Source organism: Ursus arctos, unplaced genomic scaffold (genome assembly GCF_023065955.2).
Source record: "Ursus arctos isolate Adak ecotype North America unplaced genomic scaffold, UrsArc2.0 scaffold_13, whole genome shotgun sequence".
Taxonomy (NCBI): Eukaryota; Metazoa; Chordata; class Mammalia; order Carnivora; family Ursidae; genus Ursus; species Ursus arctos.
The window spans coordinates 10,113,885-10,134,555 of NW_026622797.1; the positions used below are offsets into that span (position 1 = coordinate 10,113,885).

At 42.4% G+C, this 20,671-nt stretch overlaps 2 protein-coding genes across 2 annotated transcripts in view; both read left to right on the forward strand.

Moving 5' to 3' along the window:
• TMEM242 (transmembrane protein 242) overlaps positions 1-20,060 on the forward strand; it is a 31,727-nt gene extending 11,667 nt beyond the window's left edge. Inside the window, exon 4 of the mRNA XM_026505127.4 lies at positions 17,037-20,060. Coding sequence (XP_026360912.1) covers positions 17,037-17,135 — 99 coding nt within the window. The 3' untranslated portion in view covers positions 17,136-20,060. The remainder of the gene's footprint in view (positions 1-17,036) is intronic.
• LOC113259593 (L-lactate dehydrogenase A-like 6A) lies at positions 937-17,028 on the forward strand. The gene has a single exon (XM_026505126.4). The coding sequence runs from the start codon at positions 9,417-9,419 to the stop codon at positions 10,542-10,544; it is 1,128 nt and encodes a 375-aa protein (XP_026360911.1). The 5' UTR covers positions 937-9,416; the 3' UTR covers positions 10,545-17,028.
• Positions 20,061-20,671: the final 611 nt, after the last annotated feature.

Genomic DNA, 20,671 nt, shown 5'->3' on the forward strand with positions numbered 1-20,671 from the left:
TACAGGTTTCCTAGCACCCTTGCCATTAGTGGTTTCTGTTACTTTGAAATGTTTGCCAATCTGATAGACGGAAAATAATCTCTGTCTTCCTTTACTGCCTCTCTCTGAAGTCCCTGCTGCTCTGAAGGCTTTTATGCAAATAATCTGTGATTAAAGCCTTACACATCTCTCCAGTCCCTGTGTTGCCTCCTGATCTGCTGATACAGGTTGCTTCTTTCTCAAGATCCCAGGCTTCCTTTTCCTTAAAAAAAAACGTAGGGGTGCCTGGGTGGCTCAGTCGTTAAGCGTCTGCCTTCGGCTCAGGGCGTGATCCCGGTATTCTGGGATCGAGCCCCGCATCAGGCCTCCTCCGCTGGGAGCCTGCTTCTCCCTCTCCCACTCCCCCTGCTTGTGTTCCCTCTCTCACTGGCTGTCTCTCTCTGTCAAATAAATAAAATCTTTAAAAAAAAAAAAAGTAAAACATGTAAATAAAACACCTCTTAAATATTTCTCCAAAAATTGGTATTTGTCTTTCCTATTCTAAGAAATATTCTTTAAGGGGCGCCTGGGTGGCTCAGTCGTTAAGTGTCTGCCTTTGGCTCAGGGCGTGATCCCAGGGTTCTGGGATCGAGCCCCACATCGGGCTCCTCCGATGGGAGCCTGCTTCTTCCTCTCCCACTCCCCCTGCCTGTGTTCCCTCTCTCACTGGCTGTCTCTCTCTCTCTGTCAAATAAATAAATAAAATCTTTAAAAAAAAAAAAAAAAAAAAGAAATATTCTTTAAGAGAAGTAATATTATATCTTTCCTCTAGGACAATATTGGATTCATTCTAATAAAATGTATTTTTTCCGGCGCTTTTTTGGTAGCTCCTACTAAGTATACTTTTTATGTTAATGTTTACGCTCATTTCTTAATGACCTTATGACCAGCTCTGAGGACTTTTGCTAATTACAGTAAAATATCTTTCTTTTGACTTTTTGCTAATTTCAACATCTAGTAGATGTTGTATTAAATATGTTTATTCCTACGCCATTTTTAAGTTATTCGTCTCAAATGAAGCAACACTATAGTGAATGCTAGAACCACATATGTAAGTAAAACTATGAAAAAGCTTAGAAGTTTTTAACATCTAAGATTTCTAAGAAGGAAATTGACTGTATGCTTTGTACTTTTCTTTGGTTTCAGTCAAAGGTTAAAAACAAATCCGTCTCCTGGCAAATTGTTTAATGGTAGCCACTTCTGAGGGATCTGCAGGGGAAGTCTGAAAATCGACTGAAAATATGTCCCTTTTGCGTCCTTGCCTAATCTAATTTGAGAGCTTCCAAACACCTCTACCAGTGTCTGTCCCCAGGAAGCAAACTTCAGTTCCTTACTCAGATTACCATAACGTCAGCAGACCCAGCTTCACTTCCACTTCCTGATAGTACTTACGAGAATGCCCAGAACACAGAGTCATAATGATCTTGCACAGATAGTTCTGTCAAGCTGAGGGCCTTCAAACAGCGTAAGCATTGAGGAATATATTCCTGGAATCATTTTTAAATTAATTGGAAGTGGCACTGTGCATCACTTAAATTTAGGTCTGAGGTGACAGGAACATCTCTATAATCCTTACTTCCCAATCACCGCAGCTCTAATGGGTGAGGCAGCTGGTGGTAAGAGGCACTCTATGTAATGTGGAAGAGCGATGTCATGACAGACAGAATCATAGGCCCTTGCTCAGTTTAAAATGGGAGATAATGACTAATGTTGTATTTTGTTTTCTGGCGGGGGGGTGTTTTGGCCTAAGCCAAGGGGCTGGAAAAAAAAAAATCAGCTTTTTTGGCATAGTGCCAAAATATTTCTTCTAAAAACCCACCAGTTTCCTTTTATAAGTAAAATAGGGCCCCAAGCATTTTATTAAGTGGGAATGTGCAACAATTACTAGAAAAGATAAGCTCTGCCATGAAAGCCTTCTTGTTCCAAAGCCTGACACAGATCAGGCTTAATCACCTCAGGAATGTTCCCAGCCTTATTCCACTGGAGGAAAAGTATCCTTGATTTCATTTGGGTTTCCTTTTTCTTTGTCCTTATTTCTAACACAGAGCATAGAAAATTGGACTCACATGAGCAGGTCTCTCTAAATAAAGCACTGTGGAGTGAAGACCTGATAGCCTATGCTTCCCCCTATGCTTAGATGTAAAAGGTATCTATTATTGGTTGGTCACTTAGAAATATCTAAGAATCTATAAAAAAATTTTTATGTGTCTATGTTGATATATTTATATATATTATTATTCATTTACCAGTATATTCTCAAACTGAATTTTCCTGACTGAAATAATTTCTAACAATTTTAAGAAATCTTTTTTTTTTTTTTAAGATTTTTTATTTATTTATTCGACAGAGAGAGACAGCCAGCGAGAGACGGAACACAAGCAGGGGGAGTGGGAGAGGAAGAAGCAGGCTCATAGCGGAAGAGCCTGACGTGGGGCTCGATCCCAGAACCCCGGGATCACGCCCTGAGCCGAAGGCAGACGCTTAACCGCTGTGCCACCCAGGCGCCCCAAGAAATCTTTTTTTTTAATGTGCTGTGTATCTTTCCACAATGTAGACTTTACTGAACATGATTTCACTATTTTTTGATGGCTCAGATATATCAGTTATTGTTTGCCTCTTGGGCTAATGGATTCTGGCCTTTAATAGTTCTTTATTCTTTCTGTAATTTTTCTCAATCCTAGTTTGGCTCTTATTTTTTCCTTCCCACTATCGCATTTACTTCTGAAATGCTGCTGTCTTATTTTATACATCTTATGCTAGGTTCCTTGCTTTGCCCTTAAATTTTCTCCTTCACAGGGTCCATCTGCCCCGGTGGCTTCATCCACACACAGAGGGCTGCCAAGTCTGTGTCTCTAGTTGACCTCTGAGCTCCTTGCCCATAGACCCACTTGCCTGGACACTGATGCTTGGATGTCCTGCAGGCATCATGTGTGTTCCCACCTGAACTGTTATTTCCTGCCCCTCACCCCATCCCCACCCTGCATCCTACTCCTGGAGTGCTCACGGTGAACGACAGCATCATCCACAGAGCTGCCCCGAAAGACTGTGGATTCTGGATTCTGTTCATGACATTTTCTTGCCACTGTATCTAATCACTCACCAAGTCTTGCTTCTCCCACACTCCCACTGTCGTTGGAGTTGGAGGTGTCTCCCTGCCCCAAGATTGTCACGACGGATCTCTGCTCTCCCTGCCTCCCACTGGCCTCTCCATAGTCCTAGCTGCACACTTTGCAAGAGGGCTCTGGCCTTCATCTTCCCCAGACTTCTCTCTGCATCTGTACCACTCACTCTGCCTTTTTTCATGTCACCATGGGCAAGGTGGCCATGCTGCTCCCAAAGGCCCACCACGGCCATCTGCCAAAGAACCTTGCTCCCAGAATTGACCTCAGCCTTTGCTAATCGTCAGTTTTCCATCCGCTGCAGCATGTACAGACACATTCCAGTTCCTCCCGCCTCTGCAGATTCTCTCTTGATGTTCCTCGTCTTGCTGCAACCATCAGCGCACTCATTGCCTTCCCTTTCCTAGAACAGATTTCCGGAAAGAGCTGCCGTGGTCACTGCCTGCACTTCCTCCCCTTTCTTTCCTCAGTGCAGCTGCTTTCCCAGCTGCAGCAGAAGCTGCTGGTCAGTGTCCCCAGTGTCCTCCGTGTTGCCACACCCAGGTCTTCTCTCCATCACCCTATTACTTGACCTCTCAGCAACATTTGACACAGTTGAGCATTCTGTCCTCCGCGAAACACTGTCTTTAGGCCTCTGAGACACCTTTGACCTCACTGGCCATTTTTGCACATCTTTGCTGGCTCCTCCCTGGCAGACCTCTAAACATGGGGCTATCCACTGGCTTCATATTTGCATTCTTGTGTTCTCTGCCTGTGTTCAGACCCTCAGTCCTCTCAATTATAGTCCTCGGCATTTTAAAACAATCCGTACAATCTGATGTCGGATTTGCCCTGAAGCTGCATGTTGTACATCATCAGCTGTGTGTCCCAGAGGCACGCCAGCAACCTGTGTCTTATCGGAACCCTCGGTTTCCTCACCACCTCTCCTCCTGGCTTGCTCCTCCCCTCTTCTTTCCCATTTCAGTCAGCATCACTCCCATCCCCTCAGTTCAAGCCAAAAACCCAGCAGAGACTCATCTTGGCTTCTCTCATTTCCCTTCCTTCCCTTCATGTCATCTATGGGCAGGTCCCGCTCGTTGGCTGTGCTGCTAAACACAGCCTGGCTCCTTTCCTCTCCTCCACCACCATTCACCTTTTGCCTAGCATAGGGAAGGTTTCCTGGCCTCTCCTTGACTTCCGCTGAACTTTTCCTCCACACAGCAGCTGGAGATATCTGTAAAGTGTCAGATCACATCACTCCTCTGCAAAACTCTTCAGTGGCTCCCAGTGAAGAAGTCTTGTGGGATGGGGGACGCCTGGGTGGCTCAGTCGGTTAAGTGTCTGCCTTCAGCTCAGGTCACGATCCCAGGGTCCTGGGATCGAGTCCTGCATTGGGCTCCTTGCTCAGCTGGGAGCCTGCTTCCCCCTCTGTCTGCCACTCCCTCTGCTCGTTCTTTCTCTCTCTGTCAAATAAATAAAACTTTAAAAAATCTTTAAAAAAAGAAGTCTTGCGGGATGTAGCCCCACCTGCCCGCTGGCCTCCTCTTGTACCACACAATCACCCCTCCCACCCCACCCCCACGCTGCCCGCCCCGTGGTACACCGGCTTCCCTCCTGAGGGCCCTTCCTCCAGCTTTTCCGGGAGACTCCTTTCCCGGGTCTTCGAGTGGTGGCTCTGTGTTGGCACTTCGAGTTTCAACCCAATTTCATTTCATCTCCTCAGAGAAGCTTCCCCAGACCATCAGGTATAAAATAAAGTAGCCTCTTTACTCCCGCCACTCATTTCCTCTCTGACAGTACCCCCTGTTCTTCTTTACACAGCACTGTTGCAAAATGAAGTTATATTGACCATTTTCTTGTTTTATCTGTCCTCACAAAAAGAATGAAAATTTTAGGAAAATGGAGACCTCATTTTTCTTGTTCATTGTTGTATCCTCAGCACCTGTAACAGTGCTAGCACAGAGGATGTGTCCAGTAAACACCTGTTGGATGGAATCTGATCATGGTTTCTGCCATTTTCAATGGTTCACTCCTCCCTTGAGAATAAAATCCAAGTTCCTTGGAATGGTTTGGTCCCTCTGTAATCTGGCCCCTACTTATTCTTTAACCCGTTGGTTCTTAATGGGGGCATTTTGACTTCCCCTCCCCATAGAAGAAAGATATTTGGCAACATCCGCAGACAGTTTTGGTTGTCATAACTGTGGGGGTGGTGCTGGCATCTAGTGGACAGAGGCCAGGATGCAGCTCGAGAGCTTGCACTGCACAGGCCAGGCCCCGCAAAGAGGGACCTGGTGCAGATGTCCTCAGTGCTGCGATCGAGAGTCGGCCTGGTTCTCTCTTTGTTGCACTCAGAGTTCTCGCCTGCTGAAAGGCCATGTTCTTCTAGCCTCTGAGCCTTTGTCCCCACTGAACACTTCTTCCTCTTCCTACTGTCCCTGCTGCTGGCTCTGTTCTTTGTCTAGATGGGGTCTTGAGGCAAACTAATTTTTAACTGTTCCAACTGGGAGTTAATCTGTTCTGGCGGTTTTGAGATTGTAAAGGTAACTTAAGTTTCTACCTTTAGGTAAGTTTAAGTTTTTACCTAAATTGAAGGTAACTTCCATTTACAAACATATTCTTCATGTCATTTTTTTTTTGGATGACTAGAACTGTTATTGAGGACTGTGGTATTATTTCTATTAATCCAACTGCAGAGAGTAATTGGAGTGAATTAATAAAACCACACCTATGCAGTTAGAGTCTGTATCCATAAAATTAAGCTTTGTCAGTTTTTAGCTACAATTTGGGATATTTAAACACGTACCAGTGAATTTTAGTTTGTTTTTCATGTTTTGTGCTACATTAAAATATTTCCTTTTTAATGATTAATATACGTGGCTCTTTTAAGTGTATCAAAAATTACGTGTAGATGATTCCTTTAAAGAACGGAAGTGAGATTTGGGTACTTTATTAGATGAACTTGCCAATTCCTGATATGATATTTGAATACCATAAGTGGAAGTTGATTGCAGTGTTTTGACTTGACAGTCTGCCTTTGTTCTATCAGGAAACAAAGCTTTGTGGCCCTACTTGGGTCCCTCCTCAGCATTCCCAGTATCACTGACAAAGGAAAATACTTTAAGGTGCTGGTATTTGCGAAGACCCCCACACAAGGATTACAAAGTTATATAGACTTTAGTATATGAGCAACAGAATCACAGCCCACTAATTTGTTTTAAAACTACAATTTGCATTTTATGATTTTTAAATCACAAAGAAGACTTTTAAAATAATTATGTTTATATAATGCTCTACTTGCTGGTGAGTTTATAGCTTATAATATTAATACTGCTTTCATTGCAGCTTCTCTCTCTCTCTCTCTCTTTTTTTTTTCATATCAAGGGTTTTGTGCAGTGGTTATTTTTTAAAAGCTTTCCAAAGAACAAACCATTTTTTTAAAGGATGAATATATTCTCTCTGCCATTAAATATTTGTTTTCCTGTGTTTCTAGCACTGTAGAATTTCTTTCTTTTTGTATGTTCTGACTTGGTAGGTATTGGCTTTGGCTTTGAAAACAGTTAAGAAATCTTTTAGCTTATCCATATCTTTATCTGAAATTTATACATCAGCCTTGCGAAGAACCCCAGACAGGCACCTACACATTTTATCTAACCCTTACTTTAGAATTTTCGCACCAAGTGGATTCTCTAGCTGTGCCTTTCCATTTCTCTCACCTTTCAGCCCTCTAGCCTTACTTCACTGGATTCTATACTCATTCTTTTCTACCATGAATATTTACAGAATTCACTTACCAAGCTCTGTTCTAGAGGGTGGTGACATGCTCTAAGTAAAAGGTGATCTCTTTGGAGTGACAAATTCATAAGTAATTACATTTAATAGTGTGTGATAAATCCTACAATGGAGAGAGGTACAAAAGACACTGGTGGTATAGGAGTTTTAAAAGTCACTTCTGCCTGGGGGAGTGTAGAAGATTGAGAGGATGAATTATTTGAACCAGACTCCTAGATAGAAAAAGGGCAGGGGAGCTGGGGGTGAGAGTCTAGGCAGAAGGAATAGAATGACTTAGTTGCAACAACTGCTGGTCCAGAGACTTGCTGGTCCTCTTCATTTCCTGCTTCCTCCCTCCTAAGTGATGTAATCAAGCATAATCCTGCCATTAGCTATAATATTATGCCATATTTTGAATAATTTGAGTTAGGTTTTCCATTCAAAAGGAATAAAGAGTCACTGAAGACAGGTTATTAGAGAGCTGTCTGGCTATATTTGGTTTCGCATATCTTTGAGTAGACCCAAATCTACTCTGGAGGTCATGCACATCTCTTTGTCTTTCTTAGTTCTTCCCTTCTTATCTCGAGACTTACTGTAAATAAAATGCTGCTTTGTTTGAGGTATTTTTATTTTGGAGTGTGTTATTTTCTCAAAATTGGTTTAGTTGTGGCTGAGGGGAAAAACTGAAGAGGCAGCTGTCAGAGATTTTATTCCTGAAGAGGTTCAAACTCTAGAAAGAAAATTACTTTAGAAAGAAGTCATCTAGCTAAGAGTCTTTATGTGCTTGAATTTCTTCCTCAAGAACACTTATCTTGGAAAATGACTCGACTGGTCAAAGGAATCATTATAGGAGGAAGGTGGGAACAGGCATCAGGTTAAAACATTTCAATTATGACTGGGGTAAAAGAAACTATCAAAAGTTGGTCTTTTAAAAGGATCCCTCTAACATGTTAGCCACCATTAAATAAAGATGATCATTTAAAAAATTCCAGTTTTCAATTTGACAAATGGTTACCGTAAATCTGACCACCATTGTGGAGAGAACTCATGTATGTGGTGCTCTCACCATTTTGTGTGTCATGGAGTTTGTGACCCCATACTCTCTAACCGGGGTGTCTGGTCCCTGCTAGAGTGCTGAGTCACGCTGAAACAGGATTGCAGGAATCCCAATAATAGCCACACTTTTCTACCCCTCACCAACTCCTTTACTTATTATTCCTATTTTTCTGGACTGCATTTCAGTGGCAGAAAGAAAGAGAATAGCTTTCTAAGTCCTAAATATGAAATACTCATTTTGTCAAGATATGGTGTTCTGAAACTGAAATCCTTTTGTTTGTTTGTTTTCTGACTGGGAGGGGGCTGGGAGTGCCAAGAGCCCTATTAGGGAAGAACATATTGCTCTCTCAGAAAGAAAGGAGAACTTTGAGGAATGATTATATGGTCAGAATTCTGTTTCTAAGTGGAGAGAAAGTGCCATTTTTATTTGGACTTCTATAGTTTACTGGGTTTATTAGGGTATATATTTATATTTCATCAGATGTAAAGCTGCTATCTCCTTAGTAACTTCCAACGGAGTTTATAAGATTGACCAGAGAAATGCAGAGGAGGGCAAGATATACTGATGCCCTGTTGTGTACTGGGCAGTATCTGTTCTACTGTTTAAATCAATTATCTGATTTGTGTGTTGGTCAAAATTTGCCATTTTAAGGACATTTAAGATATATCTTCATTTTAATAGAAGGCTATCTCCCCACCTTTCGACTTAAGAAGTTGTTTTTAATCAGGACTCTGAATCACAAGCTTTCCTTTGGCATGAGAAAAGTAACAGCGTCTCGCCGTGAGTTTTCACTGTTGGACAGCTAGCGCACTGCCCCTTGTCAGCTGCTGCGACTTCCCCACAGGTGTGGGTCATGGTCGTGACTGGTATAAAGGCAGTGGAACCTTTCCAAATAGAAAGTTCTCAGATTGGACACAAGATAAAACAGGAGTCCCACTTCTACAGATGCAGAGAAATGGTGAAGGCGGCCATTTGGAGACAGAGCACACACATCTTATTCTTCCGGCAGCGACACAGATCAGGAAATTTAACCCCATTTTTATCTGTACTTATTGGGATTATTTTTACTTGGCATCTGTAGCAAAAATAGAAAATCAGTAATCCCAGGGATTTGGGTTGGCCCATTATACACGTTAAAAATTGCAGAGAATTCGTGTTTATAAAACTTTCACCTCAGAATTTATTTGCTAGAGAAGCCCTTTTCCCACCCCAGGTACCTTCCTGCGGGCCCTCGAGATGCCCCACCCGCCGGCCGCCTCGCGCAGCCGCAGTATCGGGCTGCGGGGCCCTCCGACACCACGGCCTTGCGCAGCCGCAGTAGTGCACTGGGGGGGCCTCCCAACCGCCACGGGCTTGCGCAGCTGCAGTAGCAGGCGGAGCGGGTGTCTAACGGTCACCCGCAGCGTTCCTTCACACCTCAAAGCTTGTGTGCCGCTTCCCTCCTTTCTCTTCCTCCACCTCTCGAGTGAGTCGCCATGAGCTGGGCTGTGGGCGTCCTGCGGGCCGGCCGGAGAGTGGGCGCTGGGAGAGTGAATTCGCTATGTCCCCGCCGGCCGGCGGGCCTCCCGCTCACGGGGGCATGGGCCGTCACCCCCGTGTCTAAGATGGCAACCGTCAAGTGTGAACTTATAAAGAATTTCACTTCCGAGGAGGCCGTTCATCACAACAAGGTCTCCATTATAGGAACCGGATCAGTGGGCATGGCCTGTGCTATCAGCATCCTATTAAGGGGCTTGACCGATGAACTTGCCCTTGTGGATGTTAATGAAGACAAACTGAAGGGTGAAACAATGGATCTTCAACATGGCAGCCCTTTCATGAAGATGCCAACTATTGTGTCCAGCAGAGATTACCTTGTCACTGCAAATTCCAACCTTGTGGTCATCACAGCAGGAGCACGCCAGGAAAAAGGGGAAACACGCCTTAATTTAGTCCAGCGAAATGTGGACATCTTTAAATTAATGATTTCCAGTATTACCCAATATAGCCCTCGCTGCAAACTGATTGTTGTTTCCAATCCAGTGGATATATTAACTTATGTGACCTGGAAGTTGAGTGAATTTCCCCCAAACCGTGTAATTGGAAGTGGTTGTAATCTGGACACTGCCCGTTTCCGTTTCTTGATTGGGCGGAAGCTTGGTATCCACTCTGAAAGCTGTCATGGGTGGGTCCTTGGAGAGCATGGAGACTCGAGTGTTCCTGTGTGGAGTGGAGTGAACATCGCTGGTGTCCCACTGAAGGATTTGAACTCAGATATAGGAACTGATCAAGATCCTGAGCAGTGGAAAAATGTCCACAAAGATGTGATTGCTAGTGCCTATAAGATTATTAAAATGAAAGGTTATACTTCTTGGGCCATTGGCCTATCTGTAGCTGATTTAACAGAAAGCATTGTGAAGAATCTTAGAAGAGTGCATCCAGTTTCCACCATAATTAAGGGTCTCTATGGAATAAATGAAGAAGTATTCCTCAGTGTTCCATGTATCTTGGGAGAGAATGGTATTGCAGACCTTATAAAGATAAAGCTGACCACTGAAGAACAGGCTTGTCTGAAGAAGAGTGCAGAAACACTTTGGGAAATTCAGAGGGAGCTCAAGCTTTAAAATTGTTTGAAACTACCTTTCTGAAGTTATTGAAGGGATAGTAGTTACAGGGTTGTGTATGTCAATTTTTTTTTTTTTATAAGCTTCAATTTCTAGAAGTTGGAAACAGGAAAGAAAGTAGAGTGAGTTGCCTGTTTGTTTAGTCCCCCAGCTTTTTTATTCAGCATCCAGATGTCAGGATTATTTTTTCCCCACAATTCCTAAGTGATTGCATCAGAGGAGGTGTTTTTGTACCACTGATGTAGCAGTACTTGCTGTGTGTGTGTATGTGTGTGTTTGTGTAGTTGCTCTTTGGTCCAGAAAGGATTAGGATATAGGTGTTTGTGTTACAGAAAGGATAAGTTTCATTAAGTACATGTTCTTTCATTCTGGATGGCTTATACTTATTATGTTCATTTATATACTGTTTTTAAGACGTTGTAACTTCCTCTACAATATAAAAATAAATGCACATACAGAAGTACTTTCTGTAATGGAGTCATCAGCTGTCTTAATTCCCCTCTGACAGTCTATCAGCTGGGCCTTAAAGGCATTATAAAATGGGAGCTACGAGTAGGTCCTGTTTGTTGAGGGGCAGAGGGGCACATGCACACACATGCTCATGTATGGATGCCAGTGAAGCAGAATCATTAGGTTAAAATATGAAAATAAGAGTGATCTGGTTGGTAGCAGTTATAAAGTGTTTAATGCAGTAAAATATAAAGCTTTTAGAAAGAGGCCTGACAGAGATGGAAAGTGTTACTGCCATTTATTCAGCAGGGAAGGGAAGCATACTTAAATTTTGGAGTTGCTAAAAACAAAGCCTGACTTAAATTATCTTAGAACTGCCTCTGAGAACCTGACCTGTTAGCACGTTAAATCAGGAAGCGTGTTACAAACTGTTCTTGTTAGGCCCGGTCTTATCAGCAGAGTGGGCCCTGGCCCTAAGATGCTCCAGGGTCATCCCTGTTGCTCAGTTTACTTCATATTAATAGAAAGCGTTTGTTTTTGAATTTTGCCCTGTTGTTAATCAGTGTCATAAAAATTGGTTATTTTAATGAGTACTTCAGGGATTATATTTCTCAAAGTTACACATTCATTTTTTATTCCTAAATCAATTGACTTTACCGTAGATTCTAGACTATATGCGTTTGATACAATGAGGGTTTAGGAGAAAGTGAAGATGCTTGTCAGACCTTTACCTAAATGATGTACTAATAACTTAGAAAATAAGGTTTTTTTAAAAAATCTATTTTAGAGAGCGAGTGAGCACAAACAGGAGGGGCAGAGGAAGAGGGAGGGAGAATCTCAAGCAGACCCTGCTGAGTGCAGAGCCCGACGCAGGGCTCCATCTCACAACCTGGAGATGACGACCTGAGCTGAAACCAAGAGTCAGATGCGTAACCGACTGTGCCACCAGGCGCCCTGAGAAAGATTTTTAAATTCATGTTAGCTTTCCTAATGCAATTGAATATTAAATAAATAAAATGGTGTGTTCAAACATATCTAAGGTCCATGTGTATATCAGCAGGACTAATCAAAATTGAAAGGTACCAGCATCTCCTTTCTAAAGCCAGTTCTGGGATGCCTGGGTGGCTCAGTCAGTTAAGCGTCTGCCTTTGGCTCAGATCAGGATCTCAAGGTCCTGGGATTGAGTCCCTCTGGGCTTCTTGCTCTGTGGAGGGCCTGCATCTCCCTCTGCCTGCTGCTCCCCCTGCTTGTTCTCTCTCTCTCTGACAAATTTAAAAAATAAATAAATAAATAAAGCCAGTCTTGCTTAGTTGAATTTTATCAAGTAGACCTAGGACAGCAGTCTGCCCCCAAAAAATGACCCTTTACCATAGTGATCAGGGTTCCCATACTATTTTATTGGAAACATCTAGAAATGTTCTGATTACCCAGGAAGTAGAATCATATAATGGGACTGATTGATGTACTGAGCTCTCTGAAAGTGGGAAGAATGGTGGTTTGGTTGTTCCAGCTGATTCTAAGAGCTATTTAAGCTTAACTGCACAGAGTTCCTCTTCCCCTTTGTCCAGCCCTCGAGTTTTTATTCACCATGTTTCAGCCAAGTTTAATGTAATTTTGAGGGGGATCAGAGCATGCCCTAGATCTGTTTTGTAATTCTCTTCACTGTGTCAGTCAGGATAGGCTGAGCTATACTACAGTGAAAAATAGTCTCCAAATGTGTGGCTTACAATAACAAAGGTTTATTTCTCTTGTAAAATCCACCGTGAGTTTACTTGAGTCTCTAGGGGAGCTGTCCTACACAAGGTGGCTTCGTACCTCAGATTGTTTTGATCTTGAGGAACCTCTGTAGTAACACAGGTTTCCATTATTTCCATGGAAAGGTAAAAGTGACCTGGAAACAGCTGCAATTAAATTAACTTCAAGAGGATGGAGAAGTAGAGCCCCTTTATATCTAGAAGTACATGATTTCTGGTTATCAGCGAACATTGATAATAATCTGCCATACCATTCTAAATAAAATGGTAGCCATGGTAAGAGTATATATGGTTTTGAAGTCCTTTTTAGTGAAAGCTGGTATGTGATTAGAGGTTATAGAGGTACCAGCTCTTTCCAGGTCACAGAACCAGATTGGCTGTGGTGAAAGAGCCCTGGACATCATCCAGTCAGTTGTACTTAGAAAGCATGTCACCATGGCTGGGTTAACCTCTCTGCCCTCTGGTTTCTCATATGTAAAGTGGTGGTTCTCATTTCTGCCACATAGAATTGTAAAGACTAAATAATAGCCTGATGCTTGGTACAGTGCCTGGCACCCAGGTAATCTCAAATGGCAGACGTTTTTATTCCTGTTCAAATAACAGAGTCTTACTCTATTTTATGAAGAAGCTGAATTTCCAAGTTCTTCAGAATTACTCTTGGCACCATAATTATTGACATATCCAAAGGCTTTCTCATCATTTGGTCCTATAGAGCTTTCATCATTCTACCTCTAGCACTCTCGTCCTGCAAGAGACAATTGAAGCTAAATGAGCTAGTCAATGGCAAAGACATTTTACAACTTGAGCTTTTAATTCCAATAACTGCTTATTTTTTTAAGAATAGATGCTGTAAGGGTTTTCTCAAATTAATTGGGTACATCTCCTGAGCTTTTAAGTTTTTCAGCACACCATATATTAGACCAAAAGTCTTCATGTTGTTTTTTTCCGGCCAGGACATGCCTGATAAATGTGCAGCAGTATCCCATGTCTCACTCCCGGCATACTGGCTATATGGCCCTTCAAAAAGCTGTTGCAGTGTGAATGAGAGTAACATTATTAGAGGCATAATCTTTTTTTTTTTTTTTTAAAGATTTTATTTATTCTTTTGACAGAGATAGAGACAGCCAGCAAGAGAGGGAACACAAGCAGGGGGAGTGGGAGAGGAAGAAGCAGGCTCATAGCAGAAGAGCCTGATGTGGGGCTCGATCCCATAACGCCAGGATCACGCCCTGAGCCGAAGGCATACGCTTAACCGCTATGCCACCCAGGCGCCCCTAGAGGCATAATCTTGAATCTATTCTAATATCTAAAAAGTTCCTCATACCCAGTCTTCAGAATGTCCATATTAGTGACAAAGTACTTATAATAGGTTTCCCAGCTGTCATGACATTGTATTTGAGAACTGCCTTAGAAAGTAGTACTTCCTAATAATATGACAACCCATCACTGTTGGACACAAACATTGGGACTTAAGGTTCTTGAGCAATGGGCTCATTGCCCCGGGGGGTGCCATTCCGGTCTTAGTCTTTGTGGAGAGCAGCCCCTGGGGTTGTGCAGTACACAGTGGCCCTGCTTAGAAGGGTAGCCCTGTGACCCATAGCCAGGGTCCAACTCTCCCTGGTCAGAGGAAAAAGGGAAGAGGAGGGAAGAGATCCCAGTGTTTGCAAAATGCTACCGAGTAAAACTGAGTTGCTGGATGGAGACTAGTTCCCAGCATGCCCCATCCTCCCCAAACTTTTGGGATATAGGGTAGGGAATGATTTCTAGCAATAGCTGTCACTGTTATTGTGGAATCCAGTACACTGGTGTTCTAATCAAATTTGCTTAAATTAACCCCGAAAACTTTTCAAGCACATCTTTAAGCAGGAGAAGGTTCTGTTGGCCTGTGATAGAGTATCACTGTAAGACCAACACCTCTGAACTACATATCAGAAATTGACAGAGGTGAAAAAACCTGAACGTTTTCATTTCCTATCCATATAACAGAAATAGTCCAAACTTAATAACCTGGTGTGGAACCCCTTTGTTTAAAGCAACATATGAGGCCCTGTTTAGAACTGAAATGTGGACTCTGGGTTTCCATTTCCACAGCTGTAAAATTAAAGAAGAGGCCTAAATAGTGTTCTTTAGCCACTTGCCTCACTTCCTTGACCTCTCTTTGAAGCCTGTCTCTTCCTGATTGGCTCTTTTTCAGGTAAGATTCCTCCTGGGGGTTCAGTAACTCATGACTCCGGGAGCAAGTAAATGAAACAATCCTTGGAAAATTAAAGGCAAGAAAAAAGATCAGTCCAAGAGGAGGAAATGGGAGCACAGCTCCCCACGCGGAAGTAGAGCAGCCATGCTTTACCCCTCCCCAGACCTCATCTGCATTCCCCAGCTTCTCCCTTCTCAGCAACGGCCTGTGTTCCACATCCCTGAGAAGGCGAAATGCTAAATGATTCTCTTCATGTCCTCACTCTCTGACAACCCATTTGAAAACTGTCATTAGGTTTAGTTGTGACAGATGTTCAACCAATAAAGGTGAAGAGAAAGAAGTAGGTAGCACGTTGCAGACCCTGGGCAGAGATGTCTTTGAACTGAGAAAGTCTATGCAAGAGTCCTCAGTGGGGCCATGTTAGTATTTTGGACAAAGCAGTTCTTTTTGTGGTCACGTTAGACATTTAGAATCTGCTGCCCCCCACGCAAATAGCGGTTCCCTGTGATTATGACAACCAAAATGGCAACACATGATTTGAGAACTGCTGTTTGGAACTACAGTTTCCAATCCCTCCGCAGTACTGCCTCTAGTTGACAGCCTCTCATGAAGGATTCGCCACAGTACAAGCTGGAGAGTTGCATGGAGGATGGGGCTAGGGAGAGACACACGTGCCGTGAACGTGTGTGTCTTGAGTGCTGGTGTCTGGGACCCAAAAATTGAGCTGGCCATAGAATAGGTAACCTTATGGATCTTCCAGTGTCAAAATACGTAGCCCAAAATGATATTGAACTGTAAAGTAATGCTTTTAACAAACCTACTATATTATTATACATATCCATGTGAACTTTGTTCTTGGAACACAGCACTGACGATGATGACAATAGCTAATATATGTTGAGTACCACCATGGGTTAGGTGCTGTGCTTTCATCCTCACAGCCCTATAAGCCGGTAATGATCTCCATTCTACACTTGTGGCAACTTCTGCTTAGAGAGAAGAAGCAGTTCTCCCAAGTAGTGGAGTTAGGATTTGAACAGAGAGGTGTATCTGATACCAGAGTCCGTGCTGCTCATAGCAGTGCTGCAGGGACCGGGGTGAATGCCTAGGAATTGACAAGTCCTGAGCATGCCACACTTGCTGAATTTAGAAACAAGGTAAGGAATCAGCTTCAAAATGAAGTGAAATAAAAAAAAACAAAAAAAAAACATTAGCCGACTCTCAAAATAACCACTCCAAGAAATGACTTTGTGTTGGAATGAGTCCAGGGTGCTTCACAGATCTGATGGAGGGGCTCCGTATCCTTGAGAAAGGCGGGTAGGATATGGCCGAGGCGAATACTGTAAGGCCGTGCCATAGTGCTGACGTGATAGCTTCACAACGGGACCAGATGGGTTAAAATAATGCATCAAACGGCGCGTAGCTGGGACCGTCTAATGTAAAGACTGTCCAGCTCCCGTAATGAGTGTTGCCTTCCCTTAGGGCAGCGCGCTCTGCAGGTGGAGCCCGGTGCTCCGGGTCGACACTGCATCTTAAAGATCTTCCAACCCCTGCTCCAACTGTCAGGTTCCAGATCTGCCTCCGCCGGTATAACCTCTGCACAGACTCTTCAACACTGTCTGGTACATGAGAACATTCTAGTCTATTTGCCATCCACTGATTCATTCTTCATTAACCTCCTACTGAGTTTCTTCTCTCCACTTCTTCCTTTTGGCTCCAAAATTCTTGGTATATTTAAGATAAACAGACCACCCCCCCCCCAAAAAAAGACCCAGAACTCCCATTCTCAGCTGCATCTTCATATATGAAAGCCACAATACATAGCATTCTTCTGGTAGGAAATAAATATGGAGGGTTGACAATTTATGCTGCTTTCCAGATTCAGAATGGCATTTTATGTTACTGAAAGCTCAACAGGTTAATACCTGGAAGAAGAAAAGAGGTGTCTCGTTTCCTTTCAAGGTAGCTAGAGCAGTCTTTACCTTTTATTGTACCCGCAAGTTACGAAGTATCATTTGGGCAGCAACGGGGTCTCTAATTGCTTTGGTTCTTTTCCTCTTTTAATTTTGATAACTGATTTTTTTCTTCTTTTAGATGAAAGACTTTCGAAGTAAAATGCAATCAATATTTCCAGCAGTTCCCAAGAACTCCGAATCGTCTGTTGAGTGGGAGGAAGCGTTGAAATCCAAATGAGATGAGCATGGTGGGGGAAGTCTAATAAAACAACTTTCGTGGAAAGGGTGGCTTTGGAGATGCCCCGGAAGCGAAGGGACTCCCCATTTACCGTCAGGAGCGTGTGCATTGTTGACTGAACCCATGGGATGGATGGCGTTCAGTGTCCACATAGGCCCACAGTCTGTGTGCTTTCCTTTAAATTGATATGGGCGTGTGTGTGTGTGTGTTAAGGTTTTCCCAAAATTAGGAAGATTCTTTAAAAATAATTATATGAATAACCTCTCTGTGGAGACGATCTCAAGGGTAATAGCTTCTGTTTATAACCGCTAAAACCAAGTTTTGTACCTGAAAAAAAATGCATAATAATATACGATGGAAAATCTTCATAGACAGACTCCTAACAGCACTAGTACCTCAGTGTGTCTAATTAAATGAGTTTCCACAGCTTTTCTGGTTGGTATGTGATTGTCGGACTTGGAAGGCTTGCTGCTATTGGGCCAACTCCACAGTGACAGGTTAATGGGGAAACACTGTACGTCAGTTAGCTGATGAGCTCACCTCAAGGCCCTGTAAATTCTCAGAGAGAAGAAGCCAGTAACAGATTATGATAACCAAAAAGGTAGTCATGCTAAAATAATAATGGTATTGTGGATATAAAATGTACTTTTTTGAGAAGTTGGTTCTGTGTCCCTAAACATTGACTAATAGTTTGTAGTTTTATCTCGCTTGTTAATGTAAAAATAGGCCATTTATCACCTGTCTTATCAAATATTTTTAACCAGAAAGTTATGTAGGTACTGAGTCCCAATACTAAGTGGTTAGTACTGCCTCCCGATGGATTCTTCCACACGCGCCCAGCCCTTTCCTGTCCTCCATGATCTCTTAGAGAAAACAGAGGGTAATGTCTACATTGCAATTATTTTTACTGGAGATGAACATTTTTTAAAGAAAGTACTTTAATATGTCAGTATATCCCGAAAAGTATGGTTGGATATCAGTAGTGCAATTTCTTTATAATTACTTAGGCTCTAATTAGCAATCAGGTTTAATAAAGTACATTTGAAATTTTTCTGTTATAATGAAACCTTTTAGTTCTAAGGAAAATTTTCAAATGAAAATGTCAAGTGCATAATGTAACATTTTTCTCTGGACCACGTTACCCTGTTAAATTTGCTGTATTGTTAATTAATTAAACAGGTGTAAGCAGCATCTGGGATTCATACGTAACCTGTTAAAAATCCAGGACTAAAAGGAAAAAACTGTGGAATTTATCAGGGCATACGGAGTAGCAAAAACTCTTCGCCCAGCTTTCAACTAAATCTCTGCTAAGAAAAGCTTTCTAGCCTCTGAATGGGATGAAGGAAGGAAAGACACGAGCCAAACTGAACAGGCTGTGTCCATATTACTGGCCTGAGTCTAGGAGCATGGTGGGTATGCTCCCTTCCCACAGGGCCTGGCACATGGGAGGCCTGAGGAATGAATGTTTAGACACATACTTCTGTGGCATGCCTCATGTTTACAAACCCTTTTCATTTATGTCTGTTGTCCTTGAGGGATGGCAAGGTGGCCCCGTAAGAATGATCATGAATCACCTGCAGAGGGAAGGTTGACGGGCACAGAGTCCCTAGACTACACCAGGCATAGGCTCTTTAAAAGCAGAAATGAAGTAACAAAGATGAAAATTTAAAGGAAAACAGGCTATATGACTGAAGTGGTATTTTTCTACAGTCAGAACTCAGATATCAGAAGATTTAGTCATTTGTCTATTCCTTTTATACCAGAGGCATATTGTTAAATTAGTTAATGGAAAGGAAAAATGTTTAACAGATAATGTTATTCTTTATGTGAAGTACCATCTGTGTATTGAGTTCTGAATGTTCCTGGATATGGAAGAGAGGAAATGTTATGGAACTGCAAGTTTGCCTTCTTTGCTGTCTTTATCTTGGGTAGAGTATGACAAACATAATCACATTTATCTCCCGGAGCATAAAGAGTTTTAATCACCCTATTAACCAGGATGACATTTTTCACAGACTTAAAAAGGAATAGAACAGACATTATCTCCCCATAAGCAATCCATTTCATGGAGTCTGAGCACTAGAAATTTTTTAAACGATGGATAACACAAGCCATTTCCATCTCGTGCATAAGCCAACATTAAGGCGGCTTTCCATAAGAACGTTGCTTACACTGGTTGAGTGTTAAGCTTTACGTTTAGAATCTCAGCACCAAAAGAGCTATTAGAGAAAGCAATATAGAGAAAATGTGATGGGCAGGGAGGGGCAACTTCCCAGGCCTCCGGATTCATTCACGAAAAAAACCCACATGGATTTCAGGAAGTTATTGCGGCCCCGTAAAAATGTATCCATGGGCTGCTGTTATCTTCAGAGTCAAGAAGATATGATTTCTAAACAACCCCAGAATGAAAAATAGGGCACGGGAAGTGCCTCTCATGATGCTGAGCTGCCTATCTCTACAAGAAACGAGGATTCCAATGAGCCGGAGTTTGAGTGAGCCGCTGCCGGGCCCAGCAGCGTGGAGGCATGACTGCAGGTGACCCTCCTTCTGTCGCACTGACATAGGCCGACGTCGGGAAGAACCTTGCTTAGTGCTCAGTCAAAAGGTGGCACCTAATCACCTCGTCTGTCATACATTCTGCTTCGTTTCACGGACAGTATGGGACTCAACGTGCAAATTAATCATGCAACCTAAGGGGAAAATATAAGAAATTAAGAAGAAAAAAAAAAGCCCATGGGGACAAAAGTAATTAAAATCCACTGAATTTAGCTATTTCACTTGGGGCAAAATTTAATCTCTCCTAGGTTTGGTTCCTGGAGAATGTTGTATATTGTCACCAATTTTCATGTGTCTTCTTTAAAAATAAAGCAAATAGTTAAGTATAAATTAAAATCAGCCAATAAACTATAAAATTATTTCTCCAAATAGTTAAATTTCTCACGAAAGGCAGTAAAATACAGATTTTTATAGTATTTTATCATATTCAAGTGAGATGCTTTTCCTTTCTGCCAAGAGTCATTGAATAATATGTCAAGTATTGGGGTCTCTATATTAGTGTTATCAGGATTAATTATCAAAGGCTGTGCTTATATAAGAGGAAAGTAAACATCTCTTGCAAGCAGTGACATTAATCTGTAATAATGAGTGAAGCTGTTAGCAAATTTTGTCTGATAGTACATAACTCAGTTTGGGAGAAAATTAGACCAAGATGCACATAGAGCTCAACTTTTCTGCCCAAGTAGTAGTGGAGTGATTCAGGACCTAGTTTGTATTTCTCACATAAGCTTGTCTCATCATTTGGTGAGGCATGATCTCTTAGTAAAAGAGAAAGGAAACAAAACAGTAGTGGACACAGGCAAGAGATGGTGTGAATGTTCTCAATGACAGAAGGGTAAAGGCCATTCTTTTTTTTCTTTTTTAAATTTCATTTTATTTGAGAGTGTGAGTGAGCATGGGGGGGCACAGAGAGAGAGAAGCAGACTCCCTGCTGAGCAGGGAGCCTGACATGGAGCTCAATCCCAAGACCCTGAGATCAT